Source organism: Moschus berezovskii, chromosome 15 (assembly GCF_049115385.1).
Source record: "Moschus berezovskii isolate FMDL1 chromosome 15, NW_MosBer_1.0, whole genome shotgun sequence".
Classification (NCBI taxonomy): domain Eukaryota; kingdom Metazoa; phylum Chordata; class Mammalia; order Artiodactyla; family Moschidae; genus Moschus; species Moschus berezovskii.
The window spans coordinates 61528654-61553429 of NC_142474.1; the positions used below are offsets into that span (position 1 = coordinate 61528654).

At 43.6% G+C, this 24776-nt stretch overlaps 2 protein-coding genes across 3 annotated transcripts; both read right to left on the reverse strand.

Annotated features, from left to right (window-relative positions):
• Positions 1-9261: 9261 nt before the first annotated feature.
• On the reverse strand, positions 9262-19422 carry BMI1 (BMI1 proto-oncogene, polycomb ring finger). 2 transcript variants are annotated; one of them, XM_088844141.1, is made up of 10 exons: positions 18928-19422; positions 14007-14137; positions 13584-13680; positions 12922-12977; positions 12783-12833; positions 12514-12622; positions 12388-12433; positions 11888-11986; positions 11424-11504; positions 9262-11332 (listed from the first exon to the last, which is right to left on the reverse strand). In XM_088844141.1, exons 2-10 carry the CDS (start codon positions 14116-14118, stop codon positions 11003-11005), a joined length of 981 nt encoding a protein of 326 aa, XP_088700267.1. In that variant the 5' UTR covers positions 14119-14137; positions 18928-19422; the 3' UTR covers positions 9262-11002. The 2 variants fall into 2 exon arrangements, with proteins under 2 accessions (XP_088700267.1, XP_088700268.1); XM_088844142.1 differs by lacking the exon at positions 18928-19422 and adding an exon at positions 18451-18602.
• Positions 19423-20381: 959 nt separating this feature from the next.
• Positions 20382-24339, reverse strand: COMMD3 (COMM domain containing 3). The gene is made up of 8 exons (XM_088844143.1): positions 24066-24339; positions 22666-22777; positions 22497-22560; positions 22373-22407; positions 21954-22014; positions 21808-21864; positions 21656-21715; positions 20382-20746 (listed from the first exon to the last, which is right to left on the reverse strand). Exons 1-8 carry the CDS (start codon positions 24202-24204, stop codon positions 20687-20689), a joined length of 588 nt encoding a protein of 195 aa, XP_088700269.1. The 5' UTR covers positions 24205-24339; the 3' UTR covers positions 20382-20686.
• Between the last annotated feature and the right edge of the window lie 437 nt (positions 24340-24776).

The window sequence follows — 24776 nt, forward strand, 5'->3', positions numbered from 1 at the left end:
GCGGCGGCCGCTCAGGTCGGCCCTGCTTCCCCTTGACTTTCTCCTGCCGGGACTTAAAAAAAAGAGCCCGGTTGACTGGAGGGGGGGATCCGACTCTCATTGCCCCGAGTGGAGTGTGGGACTCCTACACCGCCTTAGATCGGCCAGCTTCCTAGACCCCACGGCGCGGGCCGGATCCTGAAGGCGGGGTGAAGAGCCCAAAGCTTACTTTAAAAAAAAAAAAAAAAAGCGTCTTACTGCGCATGTGCAAGCCTTAAAAAATTTTTTTTCACGTCATTTCGCTACATCAAATCCCAAGCCAAAATTTGTTGCTCATTGATTACTCAGAAAAATAACTGTATGCTCTAATTCCTAGGAAGTAGTGCAAAAGTACAACAGAGAAGGCGTTCAAGGTTTCTGCTTTCACAAAAATAGCACAGGCAGTCTATCTACCCTGTCCTTCGGTTCCCCCCACAGATTATCAGAGCCGAGAGGTAGCTCCGCTAAAATGTAGGCTAGACTTGGAAGTCTCAGTGGCACAGCTTCTCATTCTTTAAGTGGAAATACTTGCGCTATGATTTGCATCCTCCTTAGTCCAAGCAAGCTATGCAACTCCTGCCAGCTTTTTAAAAAATATACATTTCAGAGGAAACACCTGAATATGGCTAAAGCTGAATTACTTTACCTCCTATTTCAGTGTTATCTCATATTTATTTTTTAAAAAGAAGAATAAAGGTTCTTATATGGACAACATAAGAAAAAATTAATGACTATATAAAGAAAATGCTAATACCTTTCCCCTTAGTAAGACAGGAAATGTATTGTAAAGAAACACCTTTTATTCAAGAAGTGATCCCCCACCCCATGAAATAATAATAATTGCCTATCATTTTGATTTTAGGTGAAGAGTGAAGGTCTTGAAAGTTTACAAAGTTTGTAATGTCGGTGTATTTAAGGTCAAATTCCAAAGAATCAAATTTACTAAGACACTTTTGCCTTAAAGAATGCTTTGCACTACTAAGAGCACCAAATGGAGACAAATTAAGATAGAGACTTCTTGTAGCACAACTGGATAAAAAAAAACACTGATTTTTAAAAATGTGATGCTTATGCATTTGCTTTAACTGTATGGCAAACATTTAACAGTGATACCAATTAAGATACCAGTTTTCTTTCTTGGAAAGGGTATTCTCAGAACCCATTGTAGATCATCATAATATGATAGAATTGGTTGCACTAAGGTCTGTCTTTAAGTTTAGAGAGCCTATACAAATTGTGTGTATTAAAGTTCATGAAAAAGCATTTCCTTAAGCCTATTTTAAAGGTTGCCTGTATTATTCTGTTGTAAACTTATTCTAATGAATTTCCTTAGAAGTGATCTCCAAAGTGATCATTTTAATTGGTGACTAACTTGAGGAGAATGATTATTTGGTAAAAGGGAGTGGGGTCCCTTGGATCTGATAGACTCTTTCTCATTAGAAAATGATGGGATAGTTTAAAGAGAACCCAAATGAAAATATTTTAAGATAACTGTCATGAGGCATATTTAGAAAGAAACAGCTGGAAAACACATTTTCCCAAGCTTATTCTAACTTCTTCAGTTACACTAGAAAACAAACTGTAATAAATCATGTTCAAAGGGAAAGCACTCTCCTGAGTTAATTACTGATAACATTAATTTTCTGATTCAGGAACAGCTAGATGTTTTCTAAACATCACTCAATTTCCCCAGTACCATTTACACTTAAGTATTTTGGATGAGTGCTTATTGAACTTAGGAGTTTTGTTCAGAAAGCTGAAGAGGAGTCAAAAATTGCATGGTAGGATTCTATAGAAATGTAACCAATTCCAATAAAAAGTCCTCTGTACAGAAGTACATTATGGAAATGACGTGGTTGTCAGACCTAATTGCTTGGCTTTTGAGTCCTCAGAAGAAATTCTACAGCCTTAGGGGGTGTAGACTCAAAAGCAGCAGCATTTCTGGTTTCAGTTTAAATAAAACAATGAAATCCATCATTATTTGAATCAATAGCGATAATTCACATGAATATGAATGCACTTTGATCTTATCCTTCAATTCTTTGAAAGACACAGTCATAATGAAAAAGGGAGATAATCTCTTTAACTTGGTCCAAAGCAAGTTGTTGGAGCTTTTCTTTCTTGAAAGACTGTAGAAAGGAACTTTTCACTAAAGCCTTGCTTTCCTATTTTTCAGGTGATGATGGGGGTGTTTGGGCAAGCAACAGGTCATTATGTTGCCTCTAGGAATCAAGTAGTGTTAATTTTCTTCTTTGAAGTAAACTGTCTGATATCATGAACTTGACATTTTCTGAAGCTTAAAGGTGAATGAACCTCTGATAACATACCTAAGAGGCATTTTAGGAGACATGTTGATTTGAGTTTACCATCAGATATGATTAAGACATATTAACTATTTTCAGTACATTTTAAAGATTAAGTTAAATAGGCTATTTCACTGTGCATTGTCTTAGTAGATTTGCAGTATCTAGTACTAGCCCCTTGAGAGTTCCTGATGAACTGTGAAGACAGTTAATGCCATGCCTGTCCCATATGAAAGTCACTTTAAAATATCCTCTTATGCCTATTTAACCAATTTCCAGACACCTTTGGTGGGAAAATAGCAAAGTTACAAGTTCTTGTCACTCTTAGAATTCTGGAAACATCTGTCAGATATTTTTTTTAATACAATCACCACATTTGAAATATAATTAGGTAAAAAATATGCATGAGTGAGGATATCTGATTAGTACCACTAGCTTGGAAAATGTTTACCTTTTCATTGGAAAATGTTCATCTTTTCATTGAGTCCATGAAAGACATCCAAGCTTTACGGTAACTGTTAGTAAGTTTTATTTCTCATAAGGATTGTTGAACTTCAGGAATCCTCTGGAAATTCAGTAAATATTTGTTATGTTAAAAGGACCCTGGAGCATACAAAGATAAATAGGATAGGTGCTTGTCCTCAAGGAGTTTTAAACTTAATCTCAGCACATCTGTTACTTACATTAAATGTCAATCTAGGAAGAACACTCCACTAACTTAATGGCTTTTTAAAACTGGGACATTTGGTAAGAGCAATGAAATTTGGCAACGCACCTTGTTCCTGGGTTATCCTACTAGCTTAATCAAGAGATTGTGCTGGATACTCTGAAGATTTTTCTCCAATAAAACCTCTTTAAAACATTAACAAGAGTTCTTTAAAAAATTAAATCAATGCCCTAGAGCCACAGATATTAGAAAAGGCAGAAAGATTCCTAAGGGTTAATGTCAATTATTTTCTTTAATCATCAGAGCACTCAGTCTTCATTACCAAGGGCTGGTGTAGTTCATCAAATGAAATGAAGGAGAAAAAACGTGCTCCATCCACGTCTGTAAAAGACAAGTATCTGGAGGTAATGTTTGAAAGTTATATTATGAAGTTCATGCAAAATATTCCTGGTAGACAAAGAAGAGGGAAGACGGTACGGTTTGCCTGTGGCTCTAACCCAGAGGAAAGCCATCGCTACCAAGACCAAACACAACTCTAAGCTCTTTGTGTCGATGTTACTAAAAAGGGAGTGGGCGTCTTGTCTTGACTTCTTTCTTTACCACTATCCTTACTGCTGATGTCGAGAAAGGCTTCTTAATGGACTGGCCACTGACAAAGAATTCCGGCTCAAGTTGGAGACAAGGGCACCTGGGGCTGGGACGAAGCCGAGCGCCAGGATCCCGGGGGCTCAGGTGCCGGCTCAGCACCGCGCTGCAGTGTGATCCGAGTCTGTTTGTCTATTGTCTGCCGTGGGGGCAGGGCCGAGCCGGGGCAGCTTGCTTTCGAGTGGAGCTGAGGGTCCTGGAGGATGGGGACCCCGGGGAGGGGGCGAGAGATGTCAGCGAGGGCAACCCCTAGGGTTCTGACTGCTAGACCCCGAGATGTACGAGGCGGCGGCGGCTGTACCGGCTGCTGCAGCCTTGGCTGCAAATCGCCGTCGTGTGGTTGCTACTGGCAACCGAGCCTCTGCCGAGCGCGCAGCCCCACAGCCCCTGGAAGGAAGGTGGCGAGGGGAAGCGGCGGCGCCGCGGCCGTGCCGGCTCCGCAGCCCGCGGGGATCGGGTTACCGCCCGCGCCCCACGATCCCTTCTGGCTGTGACGCTCGTAGAGCTCCCCCAAAGGGCTCTCGGGTCGGGGGTGTCGCTGCCTCGGGAGCGTCAAATCACTGGTGTCCTCCGCGAATGCAACATGGCAGCTCTGGCTCGAAGACTGGGGGCTCTTCCAGCCTGCCGGGGTAGGCGGGGGCAGCGGACTTCCCAGCGCGCCCGCCGCCTCCCTTCCGGGCTCGTAGTCCGCACTACCGGCGCCCCCCGCCTGCGAGCTGGGCCCAGTCAAGGGCAACCGCGCGCGGACTCGCCTCGCGCTCGCCCTCGGCCCTTTGTTCTCCACTCGATAGGCACCTCGCGCTTCGGGGGATTTTCATGGAGACCCTCGAAGACAGGGTGACCCAGGGTGAAGCCCGCCGACGTTCTGAGACTCCCGAGAGGCGTTCACCTCCCCAGGGTCTCCGGAGGGCGCCGGGCCGAGCTGGAATCGCGAGTCCAGGAGGCTAACCGACACTTAGGGAGGAGCCGCCTCTCGTCGGGTGCGTCCCTTCCCGCCAGGCCTGGCCCGCCATTCTCTTCCTTGCTTCCGAGAGGTGTGAGGCGGAGAGCCCAGGGCTGGGATGCGGTCCCTGCAGAAAAGACAATGCGCATCACCGCCCGGCCAAGGAAATGAGTTTCTCCTCGGGGGAGAAAGCTTCGGGCTCGCAATCTCGGGGAAAACGGGGAGGAAAACACTCGTTAGTCCTACGCTGGGCGCCACCCCTCATCACACTAGCCCTTGGGCGTTCGTGGAGGCCAGTGGAGCACGGGGCTGCCCGCCCGGGGTCGAGGGGGAGCGGAGACGCCGCACCCTCCACCGGGTGTGGGGGAGGGAAGGGGATCTCTGGAGACTGGCAGGAGGCGGGAGGTGGGCAGGGGAAATTTGCATCTTTAAGAACTGCGGTTCCGAAACGACCGTGCCACGTAGACCAGCCAGTTGTGAAGTTCAGCACAACGTGCTACAGAAATACCGAAATTCGCCACCAAATGGCGGCCCCTGCAGTCTGCGCCGATAAAGAGGACTCGCCGGGTGTCGCCCATTTTAGGCCGCTTTCACTTCTCTGCAGTTACCCTTACCCCTCTCCCCAAGCCGTCCCTCTCCCTCCCAGTTTTTGGGCGCACGTGGGAGTCCTGGGCCAGAAAAGCGTTTCTGCCCCCGGGGAATCAGGCAGATGCGGACTCTGCAGGAAACCTCTGCGTCCTGGTGGCTGTCAGAGGCGACGTCCCAACCTCCGACCGCCCGATGCTCTGCCCCGCTGGGGTTTCAGGGCCGCCGGACCTTCCAGTTTTGCCCTGGCCGGAGACCTAGGCGTCGCCTTTGGGTCCCAAAGTGTGGTCCTTCGCCCAGATCTGGAGATTCCTGTCACGCGACCACTCATTTCCTCGACCCTATCACCTGGTCAAGTTTCCTTCCCAGGGTATTAGAGCCCGTTCCACCTATTAGACAAGTTCAACCTGTTAAAAGGGTTAAGGACTCTTTCTCATCGGCCTTTCCAGTCCACGAAGCTCAGCCTCTAGGAATCCCCAGGATGGCAGTTTTATATTGATTAATAATGTGGCTTACAATTTTTTTTCCAATAAAACCCCAAACTCCAAGGACACCTTGTTATTGAAGGGGCAAGAGGATAGGGATTGAAGCAGCCACAGGGAGAAGGGCAAAGCGAGACGATGATCTGGAATGGGCCCCGTAAGGATGCGCTTCTGAGGGCTTTGCACGCAAAGCCACCGCCTCCTGGGGACATAGGACAGGGGGCCAGTTGCTGCGCCTCGGTGTCCCGCCCGGTGGAAAAGCTCCGGCCAGACGGGGGCCACCTTGTGAGGTCGCACGCACCCGGCTGTCGCCGCAGCTCACCACGCTGTCCGGACTTGGAGAAACGACTTCGTTTCCCCTCCTCCCAGCCTGCTAGCGCCTGAGAATCTAGCTTTCAAAATTGGCGGGAGCGGAGTCCGCCGAGCTGCGGGCGGCGCGAGGCGAGCGGCGCACGCGCAAAATGGCCTCCCGGTGCCCCGCGGCCTGGGCTCGCGAGCCGGCCGGGCCGAACCCCACGGCGCGATCCCAGGTGGAGGGCTGGGCTGCAGCTCTTTGAAGTCCTCGGAGTGCTGCTAGTTACAAAATAAAGCGGGGAGAAGAGTCGTTTCCTCTTTAACCCGTCCTTTCGGGGAATGCTCCCTAATTGGGAAGGCAGGTCATTTACGGGGAAAGGAAGGTCATTTTCTCCAGGCGGGCGTTCTGTGCCTTTCCCACCCGATGCCCGAACAGGAGAAGCCTTTTTCTTTCCTTTTCTTTCTTTTTTAAAGCAGTTGCTCTTTCCAGCCTAATTACCCTCGCCCCCGCTTTATGTTCCAAGCCGCGCCTTGCGCTCCTGTCTTCGGCTTTCTTTGAATATTTCCACTGTTGGGGGCACTTAGACCTAAGACTGGAGCCCCTAGATCGACATCGCTGACTCCAGTCACCTCTTTATCCGTCGCTGTAATTTTCTCATTCCGCCCATCCCAATTTTCTACGCGTCTCGTGAGTACCCTGGTCCGCAGCCTTCCGAGGGTCAGTTAGGTTCCAGCTAACTTAGAAGGACAGGGTTGGAGAGCGCCGAATCCGCACCGAATTTGAAACCAGGTTCACTTTGAAGTTTGGAGTTTACGGCGACCTAACAGAGCCAGAAGTAACTTTTTAAAAACATTGAAATGTAGGTGAGTCTGAGGGAACATCATTTGCTATTTTGGGAAAGTCCTTCTAATAGCCTCTGGAAAAGGATATTTTAAGACAGGAGTCAGAAGAATGGAAGTAATTTAACTCGTTCATTGGAAGTTTTATTGAGTGCTTACTGTTCCTCTAGAGGGTTAAATGAGACTTCTCATGAGTTTTCCACATGCTCTGAGAAAACTCCCAACGATCCTGGAATAACCTTTCCAGTGATAAATGACTTTTGATGTCGTCGACTTGATGAAGACATAAAGTTGGTGGTGAAGTCTTCATGTGAGACCTCTAGAAATTGCACACTCAGAAAAAGAAACTGGTGCAAATAAAGGAAATCCGTTTCAAGAACCAAAAGAAGAAAAAAACGTTAAAAAAAATTAACTGCGGAAACAGGAAACACTCGACTGTGTAAACATTTTCGGAGACTTTCATAATCAAAACTGGGCGATCTTGAGATTTTTAAGGCGATGGAAAGGCTTCGCGGGGTATTTTCCACGTCTGATCTACTGGGAGCTTCTATTATGTGATACTTTCTCTGCCTTGTAAAGGACCCATCTATCTGAAGTCTGTGATCCCAGTTTATTTTGGATGAATCAGGGTTTTTTTTTAAAGCAACCTTAGAAATAATCACCTGTTGTACTGTTCATTTTATACCTGAAGAGACATCCTCAAGAAATGACTTCATCTAACCCAAGAGCCTTACCTTGGAGCTGCGTTCTGTGCTCTTTACACTTTACGAGTCCTAAAGGTATATACTTTTTTTTCTCTTAATGGCCCTTTAAAATCTCATTTCATCAAGACCTTTTGTTTTGGATAATATGCGAGTAAAACTGTATGGAGGAAACAATCGTTGTATTTCAAAATAACATGGAGCCTCCATTTCATGGAGCACTAAACTAAATCAGAATTTCCAACTGTCATTCCAGGGCAATGGAATACCCCGAAGAAAAAGATGTATTTAAAAAAATTTTAAAGTATAAAGAGAAATGGACAAAAATAACACTTCCTTCACCTCAGGATTCTAAAGGAGACTAGATTCAATGTGCAGATTGTTTCTAAAATTAAAATCCTATCTCCTCTAAAGGTTAGTTAACATGAGCTATTTTTAAAAAACCAAACATTTTCATTTCTCCTTGGCCAGTGCAAGTAGGATTTCACATGGGTTCTTTTTACGTTCCTATTTTCATACCAAAACTTTTTGATAGGCCTATACAGTGAGTGTACCAAAAGACCACAAGTGAACTGCAACTCTAATACTGGGAAAAGAATAAGAGGAAAGGATGAAGGAAAAGCCCTAATAGCTTACTCTGCCGGTTGGATTGTACCTCCAGAGGTCCTAACATTTGAACATAGGAGTATGGAAACGAAGCACTATGGGTTGGTAGGTGAAGTCAACTGAAGGGCAACTTTTTTTTTTTTTTTCAACTCAGAGCAATTAACGGCCGGCAATTTTAAAAGCAAAAAAGTACTTGTAAAGGGGTATGCACGTGTAAAGCAAGATAGATCACTATTTACACAACAGGAACCAGCCTCATTCTTTTTTTGCATTTAAGCTAAAATGTGTGAAATCAATTTAGGTGTTATCTGTGGAATATTTTAAGCTCTAACTTTGTGGTATAGAATCCCAGAATACTTTTCAGAAGCAACAGGCCGACTTACAGCTGACTTTTCATATTTCCTGCATTGACTACTAAGAGTTACAAAGTTAGCAGCTATGGATTTTTGTAAGGTTGAAATTTTAAGTGGTAGTTTAGCAAAAGTTTTAAAGTCTAATTGTCAAGTGTGATGGCTGGTTACTGAGAATAAAAAACATTGTAATCTTTCTTCTGTTTTATTTAAAGCCAAATTTCAGCTGAAATAGCCTTTAAAGCTTAAGCAATTTTCACATTGACTGGGGGAAAATTCCTCTTTCAAACAAAATAAATGGACATGGTTTCAAGCAAGAGAAAATAGCGTTAGGTGAGCTATAAATGCAGTATCTGATATTTTACTAAGTAAATTCAAAAATAAATCCATAAAAAGTTGAGATGTAAAGTCTTTGAGTTCTGTGTTGGTTCTACGACTTGGTTTTGTGTTAAGTCAAATGACAGTCCACTAGCACTTGAAGTTTTTAGCCTTTGAAAATATTTTTTCATTTTTTATATACATGGTCATATCCAAAGTAAAAACATCACTTGAAACTTTCATTAACTTTTTTTCTTGTCTTAGATAACATCACTTGAGAAGAAAAGCCTAGAAAAATAAGTTAAATTCACCAAAATTGGCAAACATGAGTAACTTTTACTTCAAAGATTATAAAGTAAATAAACAGATACATCTTTCCATTGGGCTTTCAAGCAATTATACAACAAAGCATGTACTCTCAGCAACATCACTAAGACAGCAATGGATGTTCTTTAGCCTTTACCTGGTGTAATCCACAACAGGGTTTCCAAAACTTCTGCACATTGTGCTTTTCATATCAAATTTTTATTAAAGCCTTAGCTATTTTCTAAATGAATATCCTTTTTATTGGATTTTTTCCAATTACAAATGAAATTTAAATGTACATCTATAATTAGAAACAACACTTACAATGGGACTGTACAAATTTAGGTCAAAATAAAAATATATGTATTTTGTGGTTTCATAAAACTTTACTGTATCTTTAAAGAAAGCAGAAGTAACAGCAATATATGTAAAAGTAATGATTTAATGACTATAAGCAAGACAGAGCAATAGAATTGTGCTTCTTTTGCAGACGGGGGACAATGAAATGTTTAGCTACAATTTTCCCATACAAACATGAAACAATATTCATAGAGAATAAACACCCTCACAAATAACTGATGGGTGATGAACACACACCAAGTTCGACCAAAGCAAAACACAAACTGAAAATTTGGGGGAGGTATTCATATTTTAAATTCAACATGCTCACTCTATTTAAAAACTAATACCTGTAGAAGCTCACAATAAATTGCTTCTACTTCCAGATGTTACAGAGAGGGTATATTCCACTGTTTAAAATTGTAAGAGAATTCTTAAATTTGAGATTTCCACTATGCCACATATTAAAATAATTTAGATAAAAATGTTCTTTCTCCAGCAATCTGGCTTATTTCAAAATTGGTCTTAGAATTACAGTGATCAATATGCATTTTAAAAACACATTAATTACCATCGTAAGCAACAGGAAATGACGACAGCATTTCCAAATCCCTTAGTGAAAAGTTTTCCTTTAATGCAGCGATTAATTTTAAAAGTAAAAGGTATTACTAGAGAAAAATCCGTATGACAATAATGCCAATTGCTTCCAATGGAAGAGAAGTTAGAATTAGATATCCATGTTAAAAATATTCTATGTTGATAAGGCTCAAACATAGGTATCTGCCAAGGTCGAACCAGTTGGGAGAATTTTAACAACCATCTCTGAATGCATGAAACACAATATTTTCTTTATAGTATTTATAAATATATCATACAATACTGTTTCCTGTTATGTCATATACCAATATGGCATTGTACACCAAGCATAATGCCATCTGATTCTTACAAAAGCGAATCATTTAAACAAGTCAGTAAAATAAACGGTAGTACCCGCTTTTAGGCATACAGATTGTAAAACTGAAGTTACTTTCCTTTGATCGGTTTTGCGTAGCAACAGAGAAGTAAAAAATCGAACAGGAATCAAAATGGCTAAATATGCGAGAAGTTGTTATTCACAGTGACATGGCTACATAGAATGCATTATTCTATGCATATTCTTTCCATTTGTTGAATTTCAAGATAAAAAGCACTTGTTTCCTACAGGTTCACAAAACAGCATAATAACAAGAACAATCAAGGAGGATGTAATGGAGGTTTCGTTAGTTGAGATTAACAAACTACGGCCCAATGTTTATATCCACTGCAGAAGATTTTCAAATCCAAACAATGGTGACAGAAACCATTTCACATCGGTCCTAACACAGAAAAACATCTTGCCTGCTTTCTCTGAAACTAATTCTTTCAAGAAATGATCTTTCTTTTCCATTAACGTCCATATGAATATCACATCTAGTCCATCTTTTATAGTCAAATTTAACTTCACTACAAAAGAAAGCAAATTGGACGATAGTCACATGTATTAGCATCTATAAAGCTGTAATGGCATGAAGATATCTATATAAATCAAGGTTTTAAAATTTTTTTTTCCCTCAACAGTCTCAGGTATCAACCAGATGAAGTTGCTGACGACCCATTTACTGATGATTTTCGAGGTCTATTGGCAAAGGAAGATTGGTGGTTACCGCTGGGGCTGCTGCTGGTTCCATTCATAGTACTGGAAATGTGAGGAAACTGAGGATGAGGAGACTGGACTGGAGTGCTGGGACTGGGCAAACAGGAAGAGGTGGAGGGGATACCTCCTGCTGGGCTGTTGGCCTTGTCACTCCCAGAGTCACTTTCCAGTTCTCCAGTGTTTGTCAGTCCATCTCTCTGATGACTGATCTTCATTCTTTTACAAGTAGGTCGAACTCTGTATTTCAAAGGAAGTGGGCCATTCTACAAAGTTAAGAGCGGGGGAAAAATCAGTCTTAGATCTTAAAGTACAGCTTACCAAAATAATCTATGAGCATCAGGTATGCTTACTTACCCTTCTCCAGGTATAAATGTAGGCAATATCCATTAGTGTATAGTAATCTTTTAAAGGTTCCTCTTCATACATGACATCAATCTGTTGATAAACAACACTTCAATTATAAGCATCACAAAGAATTATGGTGAATATAGATTTTCTGATCATCTAAATATAATCCAAAAATGATTAAAAAAAAAAAAACGATTTTAAAAAAACACTTTCTCCAAACATTTGGACAAAGCAAGAATCCCTCTTGGAACTTCAAATGAGGAAAAACTTCTTGAAATCATTAAGAGATTTGCTTTCATAGCATAAAACAGGATCCATACCAAACATTTAAAGAGATATTTTCAAATAAACTACCAAGTTTGAAAAAAAAAAAAGTTGCTTATTTGGGTTTAGAATGCAAAAAGAAAAAGGTCACTGAATTTTTTAAAAAAGCATTTACATCAAATGCATGAAAACCATAAAGTAGATACCTGGAAAGTATTAGGTATGTCCATTTTACTTCTGAGAAACTTTCTTAGGTGCATTACAGTCATTGCTGCTGGGCATCGTAAATATCTTTTATCATTCACCTAAAAACATATTTAAGAAAAGTTAATTTTTTAAAATTTCTAACTTTAAGATTTTTTTAAGTCAATTAGATAGATGTCTGAGTATGATAAAAGATACTAACACCAAAGCTGAGATTCGACTGTTCTCAACTCTACTTTGAATGTGCTATTATTATAAATACTAGATGAACAGATTCCTTCAGTATATCAAAGCATTAAATATTACTGAAAATATTTTGTAAGAATAATAATCATATATAAATTCCATCTATTAACTATCAGATATAGATCAACTCTAAAACATCAAATATGATGATTTTCTTCTATTTGATAGCATCATCTGACCCTAGGATATTTGAAAGGGCAATATACACTCTCATGAAGTCGATAATCTAAACAATGTTTTTGTCCATGGAACATACCTCCTCCTTAGATTTCTCTTTGTCCTTGTTTATTTTCCGATCCAATCTAAAAAACAAATAAACTATTAAGCAAACAATGTATCTAATAAATATATTAGCATAAAACATATTTCCTAAAGAATTTACCTGTTCTGGTCAAAGAATTCAATGGATAAACTTATTATCTCATCATCAGTTATAATTCTCTTATCTTCGTCAGCAACTTCTCCTCTATCTTCATTAGAGCCATTGGCAGCTATAAAGACATTTTAAAATTCAATTTTTAATAATTAAGTATTTAAATGAAATATTGCATACATAGAAGCATGGAACTGTACTTTAAACTTAGTTTTAATAAATTACTGAATAAGTTCTCCCTCCAAATAAAATGTCTTTCCCATTCCAAAGAGTTTTACCATCAGCTGAAGGATGAGCGGCATAAAAATCCCTTCTTCTCTTCATTTCATCTAAAGAGAATAAAAAGACAAATATTTGGCATAGCAGGTAAAACTGGTAAATACTTTTAAAATGTTTGTTTTTAAGCAAGTTACTCACTTTTGAAAAGCCCTGGAACTAATTTGTATACAATATCTTGAAGAGTTTTATCTGACCTGAGAGAATAAATTACAAAATAAGTTTTCAATATAGCAAAAACTATAATGTTCATACACTGCAACACATTCTTTGTTTTCTTTGTGTTATAGTATTTAACTTGATTGTGACACTGTCTATAACTACATCAACATAATTATGGGGATAAAAGTTCTTTATGTGGTAGCACTGTCTTAAATTAGTAGAAGAATATTTCATTTTATGTTCACTAATAAATTCTTCACATTTCACTGGAGAAGTGTGCTTTTCAAATGACCAAACTAGCTAATATGAAAGAGAACAAAGAGAGAATGGAAGCAGTTTAAACACATTCACTCTTGCCTGTCACAAGGTCAATAAAGCAATGCAAAAATGGAAAACCAATTCGATTTCTAAAAGATGGTTAAAAAAACTTAAAATCTTGTTTAGTCATCATTAAAATGGCCAAGTAATGAAGGGGGCTACACTCTACAAAACATGCATATCAGATGGGAACTGAAGGGTAAATTTTGTGTGAAGAAATAAACAAATTCAACAATTTATTGAATATTTATGTATAGATTTATAATTTATTAAGTACAATTCCAATAAAAACTACAAACAATGATTTTTAAACATTTTCTCACCTTATATTCAGTAGCGGTCTGGTTTTGTGAACTTGGACATCACAGATAGGACAATACTTGCTGGTCTCCAGGTAACGCACAATACACGTTTTACAGACTAGAAGTAAAAACACAAATTTTTTACAGGTCAGGAATTAGATGCTAAACAATAAAATCAGTGTCAGAAACAGAGAACTAGTAGTAACAAAATGGTAACTGCCAAAAGGTATTTATAATTAAACAAACTCAGTTGATAGCCTGAGAATACTTCTACAAAATATTTTATTATATGCATTAACAAAAAAGTCACTATACAAGAGAAGAAAACAAACTTCTTCACTTTGCACCAACATTCTTAAGGACGGCCAGAATTGTTAGTTTTCAAATTTTAGGACATGATGTTAAACATGCATGGCACAAAAAGGGCTAAAACTTGGTACTCACAGGAATGTAGACATTCTATTATGGTTGTGGCATCAATGAAGTACCCTCCACAAAGCACACACATTAGGTGGGGATTTAGCTCAGTGATCTTGATTCTGGTTGTTCGATGCATTTCTGCTTGATAAAATATCCTGCAAGACAAAGTAATACTGGCTATAATTCACAGATAGAAAATCGAGATTATCTCCAACTCCCAGGAACTATACGCTCTGAAATGTTGGAGGAGTTCATAAAATGCATTTTTAACACTGTACAGCAGGATTGTCCCAACGTCTTCTACATAAGGAATTCACCGATCAGACCTTGATCAATTCTACTGAAAAGGTGAAAAAGAATCCGAGAAAAGTAATATCTGGTCCCTCAGGTCATTCCCGGAGGGCGAAGAAAAAGTCTGAGGTGGGGGCTGGGAGCTGAGAGTATTCGGGTTGCTTTCTTCCATTTGTCCTCCAGCCCAGCAGCCCCACGGCTGCTGCAGACGCCTCACACTCCCCGCAGATATTTACCAACCGCGAGGGGTTGTTCCAGGACTCCAAATTTATCGTAAAACTTCCTTATGGCTCTTCGATAGAAAATCCAGGAGCATGCCCCCGCTTCCCAGGGGTTCCGGTTGTTTTAGGCGGTTCCAGCCACCAGAACCTGGCACGTTTTGACGTGATACAAAGGGAAAGCAAATTCTGCTCTATCTGCATCCCTGGCATTTCCGGAGCTGGGTGCTCGGGCCGCAGAAGAAGCACCTCGAGTCGGCCTCGGGCTGGGGCCTGAGCGCGCGGACGCCCGGGGGCCGGGATGCGAGGGGCGGATCCGGCGGCGCCCGGGGCTCCGTCTCGCTCCGGATTCGGAACTTGCCTCTGTCGGGGTTTCCATAGCAACTTACACTTACACTTGGCATCCGGCCACCGCTGCAACTCCGCGCGCGGAGCCCGGCCGAGCCCGGAGCTTCGGCGGGCGTGCGGGGCTGCCGGGCGGCGGCGGCGGCGGGCACGGGGGAGGGGCCGGCACGGCGCGGGGGGCGGGGCCGGCGCGGGGGCGGGGTGGGGTGCGGGCGCGCGGCTCGGGGGCGGGGAGGCCCCAAGAGGCCCCTTGACGCTGGGGAGCAGGATCCCGAGCGGGGCGACCTGGTAGGCAGCCCGAGGGACCCAGGAGCGTGAAGTGGTACAGGAAAATGCAAACCGCACTCTCGGCCATGTCGGACACTCTGGGGGGCTTCTTTCCATGTGGACTCGGCGCGAAGAGCTTTCAGATCTTGACTCGGTCTCTCCAGTTAGAAATCACTAGGTCAAAATTTTCACGAAGGGATCTTTTGAGAATTGCCAACTGTGCACTTAGCCCGAAACCATCAGGGCTCAAACTGCAGAGATGTTTATTGAAATGAACCTCTTTAATGCTTTCTTCTCTAGTAGGAAGTTCTTCTGCAGATTAGATGAGCGATACAAAGTTTTGGAAAGGCTGAAAACTAAAATCTGTTTAACCGCAGGGGAGAGGAGTACAAAGCCTTGTGTTTTACCTGAACTATGCTGGATAGAGACAAGAAAAACTACTTGAATCGACGATAGTGACAATAAGTTAAAGAACCATGTGACCAGTCCATTCCCAACGCTAAATCAACACCTTGTCAGCCCTGAGAATCCATAGCAGAGAAAAACAAATGTCATTTTCTCATTCTAACCTCCAAGCAAACCTCCACACAATGAAATGACATTCCCAACAGATATCATATATTATAGAAAAGTCACGGGGGAGGGGGCGGCGGGGGGAACTGTCAGCAGCAATACACCAGTGGACAATAAGGGAAGTCAATTACTTCGTGCAGCATGCTCGAAAAATGCATTTCTTACTCCCACTTCATTCATTTCAGAATCTGAAGTAAGACCAAGCTTCCAGATTTCTCTGAAGTACATTCTCAAAGCTGCCTTGAATAGAAATCTAGGAACTGGTGAAACTTGAAGATGCATCTGAGGTTTTAATTCTCAGGGAATTTCAATGCAGAAGAGGGAAATACTAATCAACACAGCTCAATGGCTGAAGCTAAAAGCTTTGGAGTACTAAGAGGTGGGGGCGGGGGGGGGGGTAATGGTAAAAACAAAACAAAGCCTCTTTTATGAAAAGTGACCACAGTTTCAACCAGTGACTTCAACCAGAAAACGTCATGTGTGACTCCTCAGTTATCTTTGGAAGATTTGTTTAGAGGAATATTGTCAACATATTGTTACTATAAATCTAAGTGGGGTTACAGAGGAGTTGTGGGTGGAGCAGTGTCCCTAAAGAGTAGCAATATTTAATTCTATTGTATTTGGTGATTAAGGACAAGACTTCTTGGTTCTGAAAGAAAACTCTCCTTGTGAAACAGCAGGACCTTTTCTAGATAGATAGTTAGCAAGGTGATACTTCTGTCTTCATGTGAAAGCACATCATGCTAATGCCATGGGATCCTGAAGTTCAGGAAGGGGCATTAATAAAAACATCTGCCTTAATTTCTCCTCTATATAAAACCAACACCAGACAAACACAAATATTAGACAGAAAACAATCAGATTTAAGTCTCACATACTTGACCAAAACCCTTTCAAATTCATCTTAAGTCTTAATTCAGACCACTCCTTTACTTCAATTCAGAAGAATCTGGCCACTACCCTATAACCATTTATAGTGCTAGTAAGTATCACTTTGCTAACTGTGTAAGAATCAGTTCTTTATCTTTTTATACCACTTGAAAGCACTGGCAGTCTAATAAAGACTTCCAAAACATCTGATATGTTTGATAAGAGTTTCAGAAACAATCTCTTGCACCTTAGAAAGGAAAACCTTCTAGGTTCCACCACAGAAACTGCCAGTTAAGCAAGCAAAAAGGCACCAAACATACTATGGAAAAATACTCAATAGTTAAAACTTGTCATTATAACATACTTAGTTGGGGCAGTCAGTTTAGTTGGAGGCCTAACACCAGTCATGTCAAAATGAAGGAAAACAGAAGCAAGTTCTTCTGTTAACAATCAGCTTGACTACTGCAGTCTAAGAAATGCAAATGAACTCCATAACCCTATTTGGGGCTCCCAGCCAAACACAAGTATGGGTAAAGTTGGGGTTAACTTGACTCCTAGGGAGAATTTCACCTTTCAGGGGAACTGAATGCACATCCAAGGACTTAATGGTAGAGCATTAATGGACTTAAGTACAACTAAATGCTCAATTTTCTTACAGAAGCGTGTGTGTACACAAACACACACATGCATACACAGCGGCTTACTGGCTTTAAAGATACTGTTACTAGGCGTAAGTTTATACAGGTAGGTTATTTCAAACACCTTTGCACTTTGGTGCAGATGTACAGAAATGAACTTAATTATTTAAAAGTTTATAAATTTGCTCATAAAATCAACCTCAAAGGAATTCTACTTAAAATAAAACTCAAATGTTAATATAGTCTTAAGTTAGCATATGCTGTTAACAATTGGCATCCTTAAGTTTCTAGACTTCAGTGTGGCTTATGTTTCCAGAACATGGGGGTTAAGGTTCCTATAAAACATAAGTTGAACTACACATAACATTCTAGGCATCACCAACCTACATTTGGATTTGAGTAAATATGCCCAGGATTTTGCCTACTTTCTGGGAAGGGGTTAATACATGCTTCTATTTCAGATACTGAACCGTGACCACTAAGCCCACTAAATCCTTTTATTGCAATTGGGAATGATCAAAGTCTCTATACTTGTTTACTTCCAATTATTAACTGTAAATCTCTAGGAAAAAGATCGTGCTACATGGCTGTCAAACCCCAAAAGACTGCATAAACATATGCCATCAACTTTTTAGTGCTCCTTTCTCCAAAGCATCTCTTCACCACATGACCTATGCTGACATTTAGTAAAACCTATAAAACGTTGTAGACTTAAGTCATGGTTCTAAGTGCATCCCATACTAGAGGTGAAAAAAAGAAGAAAAAAACAAAACAAAACTGCAGTCTCTGAGACGAGAAAAAAGAGGAAAAAGAGAGGAAACCTCTTGCAAGACTAACGTCCACTCACCATCATCACTCCAAAAAAAGCTCCAAATTTGAAATGCCCACTTCCCATTGAGCACCTCCTAAGTAATATTTGAAGAACTTGTCCGAGACTCTCAACAAATAACACCTTGAAAACTTTACCATTTTAAACACAAACGCAGGAGACCTTGGAAACAACTGGGAACCGCCATCTTACAAGCCATCTAAATTCACCCAAGTGTCCCTCCAACTTAAGTTAATAACATTTTTGTTCGGGCTCCTTTCAGCCTAACATCCACCTTGGCGGGATCGCGGCCCCCCGAGCAACCCGTCCCTATAAAATGGGGGCGTTCTCTGGCTGTTTAAACCCCTCCAAAGCCCTTTCTTCGGGAGAGGAGGGAAGCCACTTGACCCAAGCAGCTCCCGATTTCAGGCACCCGTCCCCGTTTTATCAAAATCTACCTCTCAACAAAGGGCGCCGTGGCCGGGAGAGCCGCAGAGGCTGCAAATAGAAGTATTCTTCTCGGGGGCCATGTGCGTCGCGAGGGTGTAGAGGGGCGCTCGGGGGAGAAAGGAACTAAAACGTGGGGCCGCGCGCGGCGCGTCCGGGCTGGAGCGGGCGGCGGCTGGAGCGGCGCCGAGGCCGGCTGGCGGCGGCGGCGCGGCGCGGGCTGCGGGTCGGTCCCGGCGCCGCGGGAGTCGGCGGGCGGCGGCGGGCGCGCGCTCGCGGGCGCGGGCGGCGCGCGGGGCCGGGCGGCGCGCGGGGCCGGCGGGCGGCGGCGCGGGGCTCGGCGCCCACGCTGTCAGCGCCCTCCCGGCCGGCGCGGGCGAGGCGCGGTGGGGGGGGCCCGTTCCCCGTCCACCCGCGGCCGGCCTGAGTCCCGCGCGGCCCCCGCCGCCCCCAGGCCCCGTCCCGGAGGCGCCTCGCCTCCTACGTACCCGGAAAAAGCAGCCGGCGAGAGGCGATCGAAGCGGGCGGAAAAGACAATGAAAGTTAAAAGTCGTTCAGCAGAAAATGAATGTGAGCCAAGCGGCCATCTTGAAGCGAGCTGCAGACGCCGCTGTCAATGGGCAACGAGCGCAGCCGAGAGGAGCGGCGGCCGCCGCGCTCGGCTCATGCTGCCTCCCGAGCCCGGCCTCCTCCTCCTCCTCCTCCGCCTCGGCCTCCTCCTCCTCCGCGGCCTCCTCCTCCTCCTCCTCGGCCTCCAACGCCTCCTCCTCCTGGGCCTCCTCCTCCTCCTCCTCCTCGGCCGCCGCCGCCGCCTCCTCCCGCTCCGCACTCGGGGGAGGGAGCGCGCGGAGGGGGCGCGATCAGTATTATTCTGCGGGGCTGGGAGGTGTTTCTAATCCGGATCGGGGCTCCCTCGCCAACATCCCCATTGTCTCGCCCCGATCTCTGCCTTTAATACTACGATTATTATTTCATAGTTGCCGTTGGGGGGGAGGAGGGCGGGTGGGGGGCGCCGTGTGTGTGCGTGCGGAGAGGCGGGGGGAGGGGAGGAAGGCTGAGGACGGGGGAGGGGAGGGTGGAAAAAAAAATGCACCGCTGAAGGCAGAGTGGAAACTGACACCGGCTCCAAAATGGCTCAGAGTCCGCCCGCCCCCTCCCCCGCCCCCCCCACCGGGTCACGTGCTCCCCTCATTCCTTAAGGGCGGCCTGGGAATTAGTGTCGGTGTAGTCTGGCCCGCGGCCGCCCCCTCCCCTCGGAGCAGCGCGACCCGGCCCCCTCCTCCTCCTCGCTCAGCGCGGCTGCGGAGACATTTCTCCACAGCGCCACACGCGCCACCCTGCTCTCGGCGCGGGCATCGCTCCGGCCCCGCACGCAGCTCAGCCCACCCCAACCCCCGTTATTTCTTTCTTTCCGCCGTCCGTCTCCGCCCGCGGCACACATGTCCGCGAGGAGACCGCCGGCCGACACCCCCCGCTCGGCCCCACGGGCTGCGGCCCAGACTCCGGCGCCGCGGCGCGGAACCTGCGCCCGAGTTGGGCTCGCGGAAACAACAGCGCCCGCCCCAGTCTTCCCGCGGCCGCGCCGGCCCCCTTTCCCGCCCGCCAGTGGCCGAGGCGGGGCGCGCGCGGGCAGCCGCTCGCTCCGGGCAGGGGCTCCGCGCGGGGCCGGCCCTACCGGGCCTCGGGAGCCCCGCGGGCGAGGGTCGGGCAGCGAGCGAGCCCTCGGGCGCAGTTAACGGAACGGACGGGCTCCCGCCGCTGGGCGACCGCGACCGCGCCCGCTCCCCACGTCCCGAAGCTGGGGTCTTCAAGCAACCCCGGAGATCGCATCCTTTCCAGTGTCTTTAACTTTAATCCTGAGGAGAGGAGATCGTTAAAAGTTAACGCCAATCGTGTCTATGTCTTCAAAGTAATAATTAACAAACTCAAACTCTCACCACTCTTTTTGTGAGAACAACTTCTTTATTCAGAATGTAATACTGTCTACTTCCTTTTGGAAGACGTGGAAAAGATCAAATGGGATCAAGTGTACGGATAATACTGAAGATTCAAGTACTTCGGCAGAAATTCTCTCTTAACCCTTCCACAAGTGTAAAAAAATAGTGTCAAAACTTATGAGTGACAGAAATCCAAAAGAAAAAAATCTGTTCTGAAAAGGACATCCAGCTCACAGAAATGATGGTCCAGCGGACGGCAAGACGTTCCTGGTCTTCCTCTAGATCCAGGCAGATCGTTAACTTTCCCAAGTTACAACTGAGTTGCTCTTTCCAGGCTTTTCGAAGCATCTTTAAGTTTTCCTACTAAGTCCTGAAAGATGTATATCATGGCTCGTTTTTAGGATAAAATGCAAGAAAGAAGTATCCAAGCTTGAGAAAGATGCAAGAAAAAAGTCGGGAGACACTTTCTAAACAATTTAAAATTCAAGATTTTAAGCCTTTGACAAACCACTATCAAAGTAAAGTTTTCCTCTAAAATATCTCATCTTCAAAATGCTTGCCCTCAGATGTGAAATACAATTTCTAGCTGAATCTTCTGAACAGGCAAGGTTTACCAAAATTAAATTTCTCAAGTTATCTAACAAGGATAATGGTGTATTCACATCTTTTGAAAGTTTCAAGTTCAATTAATGGTTACATTAAAACGACTCTGCAGGAGATTCCTTTGGAAAAAATAAATTTCATCAAAATTTCAAAAGATGTCCTTCATTTTCTTAAGTGCTAAGAAATAAATTCGTTGTCATGTCCATTAATCAACGTAATTTTGAATTTCCCCAGTGTCTTACACAGGCAATATAAACAGTTTCAGAATTTTTCTAACTTGCCCTTTTATAAAAAGTCATTTAAAACCATTGTTTAAAAATCATGTTTTGAAAGTTCAATTAAATTTCTGAAAGCGAAGAGAACATTTTTCAAAGCCAAGCTTTCTTTTCCTTTGTCCTACTGGCTCAAACACATCACAAACAGAATTTACACTCAACACTAAAAGTTTATTTTAACTGAAGGAACAGCAAACCAGACCAGTTCTCTACTAGTAACATCTTAATTTCAAAAGCCTATTTTAAAATATTGCTTTTGAAGCCCCCTTCCCAATAATTCCTTAACCAACCTTCATTATCTACTGACAGATGGTTAATTTTCTTTTGAACTTTCCATGGGCATAATTCACAATTAAAAATCTGTAAGAAGACAGTCATATTCACAGATCCTAATACTGTACCTGTAATTGTTCCATGTTGCAACTAAAACTAATCTCTGGGTGGGATCGCGAATCAGTGTTCTAGGGAAGAAAAAAATGCTGTTTATTTAAATCAAGGAAATTGAAATTTTCATTATACATTTAATTTTTAGACAGGGCTTCTGTATAAATACCTCTACATTTAAGGTCACCAAATATGCAGGTCTGTACATCTTATCAAGTTGATTGGTCTAAAACAACACAACACAGAGATTTCAGTCTTTAGCTCTTTTTTTTAAAGTTCCCTAAACTGCCCTAGAGAACATTTGTTAAACTTTACCTTTATCTGATATTCCAAACGCCAAGAAACATCAGTTATATGAGGGAGAGATCTGCCTATACTGAAAGATATAATGACAGTTTTGTACATAATAGCCACAGAAAAAGTTTCAGTACTTGTCCTTTACCAACAATGGTGTCTACCACCTCTTGCACCACACACACACAATTTTAATCCATTCTGAAATTAAAACACTGTTAAACTTTATTTCAAGTTCTGAATAGTAAAAGAACATTTTAAAAATTATCTCAATAAACTTTAAAAGCATTAGCTTAACTTCAATTGTTTCACTTGCCCTTTGGCCCCTTTTCTTTTGGTCTAGATCCCCATTTTTTGTCCTGTTTTGTTTCACACCAGCACTCTCCATTCATACCTGCAAGTGAAAAGTAGCTCAGCTTGATACCTTATACAGTACCTACCTTCCCAGTAGGATTTCTAGGGAATTCCTATTATTCTGGCAGGAAAAAAAGAAAAAGAAAACATGTCTTTGCAAACAGAGTAGAAGAAAAATAGTAATTGTTAAGTTTTAAAAATTTAAGTAACCTGATATTCCGTCCAAAACAATTCTATTCTCTCGCTGTCAAATTTACAGTCTTCTAGATAAGTGCTAAAAAAAAAAAAAAGCTAAATTTTAGTCTCCATTTTAAAAACTGAAATTTGAATCATAAAGGCACTATTTTAAAACAAATGGATATTTAAATAAATCCTGTACCTTAGAGTTGATTTGTCAGCTCTTTGCTTTCCAGCCTCCAGTATGTAAGTTGCAGCTGCTGCATGACAATGTTTTAAAACCACTGGGTCGATATGTTTCAAGTCTGGGTGATCTACAATAAAAGTAATTGCCAATGATGCCTGTGATAATAAATTCTTAATAGTCCTGTTTCTAAAAAGGTATTTTCATTTGGTGAAGAACTCTCTTTAACAAGATAACAAGAAGAATTCAACTATAAGGACTAAAAATTTTAAGTAAATGAGATGAGCAATATGGTCAATGGCAAAACAATGAAGAGCACACATCAATAATCATGCTGTCACCTGGTCAAATTACCTTCTTTTTATTTTACCTTAATACTTAAAAAGTCCTATTGTAAAATATACAGTGATCATTCTAAAGCTGGATGGAGTAAATTGAGAGGAAAATAAGAAGATGAATATTTTACATGGTGTAAACTTAAGAATGAATAAATTTTCCTTCTAAAGATTAATTTTAGGGTAGGTAACTGGTTCCACGGACTTTAATACATGGAGGTGGAGGAGAAGGAAAGAGTTCAAAATATTTTCAAGTTTCGATATTCTTTTTGGAGATTAACCCAGGTGGTGGTTACTATTTTCGTTTAAAGAACTTCCACTTTCATACTTTTTGTACACATGTTTAGCTCGTGAAACTATAGGGGGGAAAAACACAAAAATTTGAATCGTTGAGATATTTGTAATTAAGAAAATCATTTAAAAGCGATCTATCTTAAAATATGCCTCCATCCATACTGACACCGCACTCCGCAGTGACCGGACCACTTAAAACAGACTTGCTTCCTGATAACTGATGCGGAACAAAACATTATACACCACATTTTAAGAGTCTGGGCGTGGAACCTGTGCAAAACATGTTGAACTAGAGTGCTGGAATGATCAGAGGAACTTGAGGTATTCTCTAAGCTGGAAAATGTCAACACTATTTGACCGAGTAATTACTCTGGAAGCAGACCCTTTAAAAACCTTCGCCAGCCTAGTACTGAAAGTTTGAATCGCAGGGAGCTGCCCTGATTAAGTCCAAGTGTCAAACAGTCTGCCCCAGACCAGGGTGAAAATCTTAGATGTTTAGGCCACAAACAAGACTTGAACACCGACTTTTCAAAAGAACAAAGAGCCTGAGAGGGAAAATCAGAACAGGAAAGTGTAGCTGGCGGTGTGCAGGTGCCAAGTGAGGAGAGAACAATGATCTGGGTCCGCTGTGGGTTCTAGCAGAACCACATCCCCACACTCCGTCCGGAGCGAAGGGCAAAGCCCGAAGACTTCCTCTTCCCGGGGCTTTCCCCTTCTCGCTCGGTCTCGCTCCTCTTCTCCGAGCGCCCCTCCACCCAGGCCGATCCAGCTCAGAGCCGAGCGGCTTACCTAACACGGCCTCGTCCGCCTGGGCGTCCAGCAGACTCTGGAAAGCCGCCCGGAGGAGAAGCGTGAAGGTGTTGGAGTCGAAGGAGCCGGGATCGGCCAGCATCTGGAAGCCTTTCTGCACATACTCCGAGAGCTCCATTGTGAGCGCGCCGTGACCTTCGACACGCGCACCACGTGACACGCGCCGCGCGCTCAGCTGATGCGGCCGCGCGCGCACGCGGCTGGGGCGGCGGCGGCGGCGCGGGCTGCGGGCCTCCCCGCCTGGGGCCTCCCCGGCGGCCTCCCCGCCTGCGTCCCGGCCCGCGTCCCCGGCCGCTCGCCAGCCGCCGCCGCCGCCGCTTCCGTCTCGCCCTTCCTTCTGCGCCCGCCGCCGCCGCCGCCGCGCCTTAGCGTGAGGGGCGGCTCGGGCGCTTTGTGGACGCGCTCGGCGCTCACCTAGGACTGTCACCGGCTCCTGCGGGGCCCGCGGGAGCGCTCCCGAAAGACCCCCGCGGGTGGTGGTGACGGTGTCGGGATCCCGGCCCCACCGGCCCGGAGAACTACTCCTTCCCCGCGCCCCGCTCAGCGCGAAAGCTGCGGGAAGCTCCAGTCTAAGGCAACTGGTTGGTTTTTGGTTTTGAGCATTTTTTTTGTTTTTAACTCAACTGCTTAACCCCCTAGCACTGCCCTTATGTGAATGAGACTGTAGACGTCTAATTATAATTCTTGCTT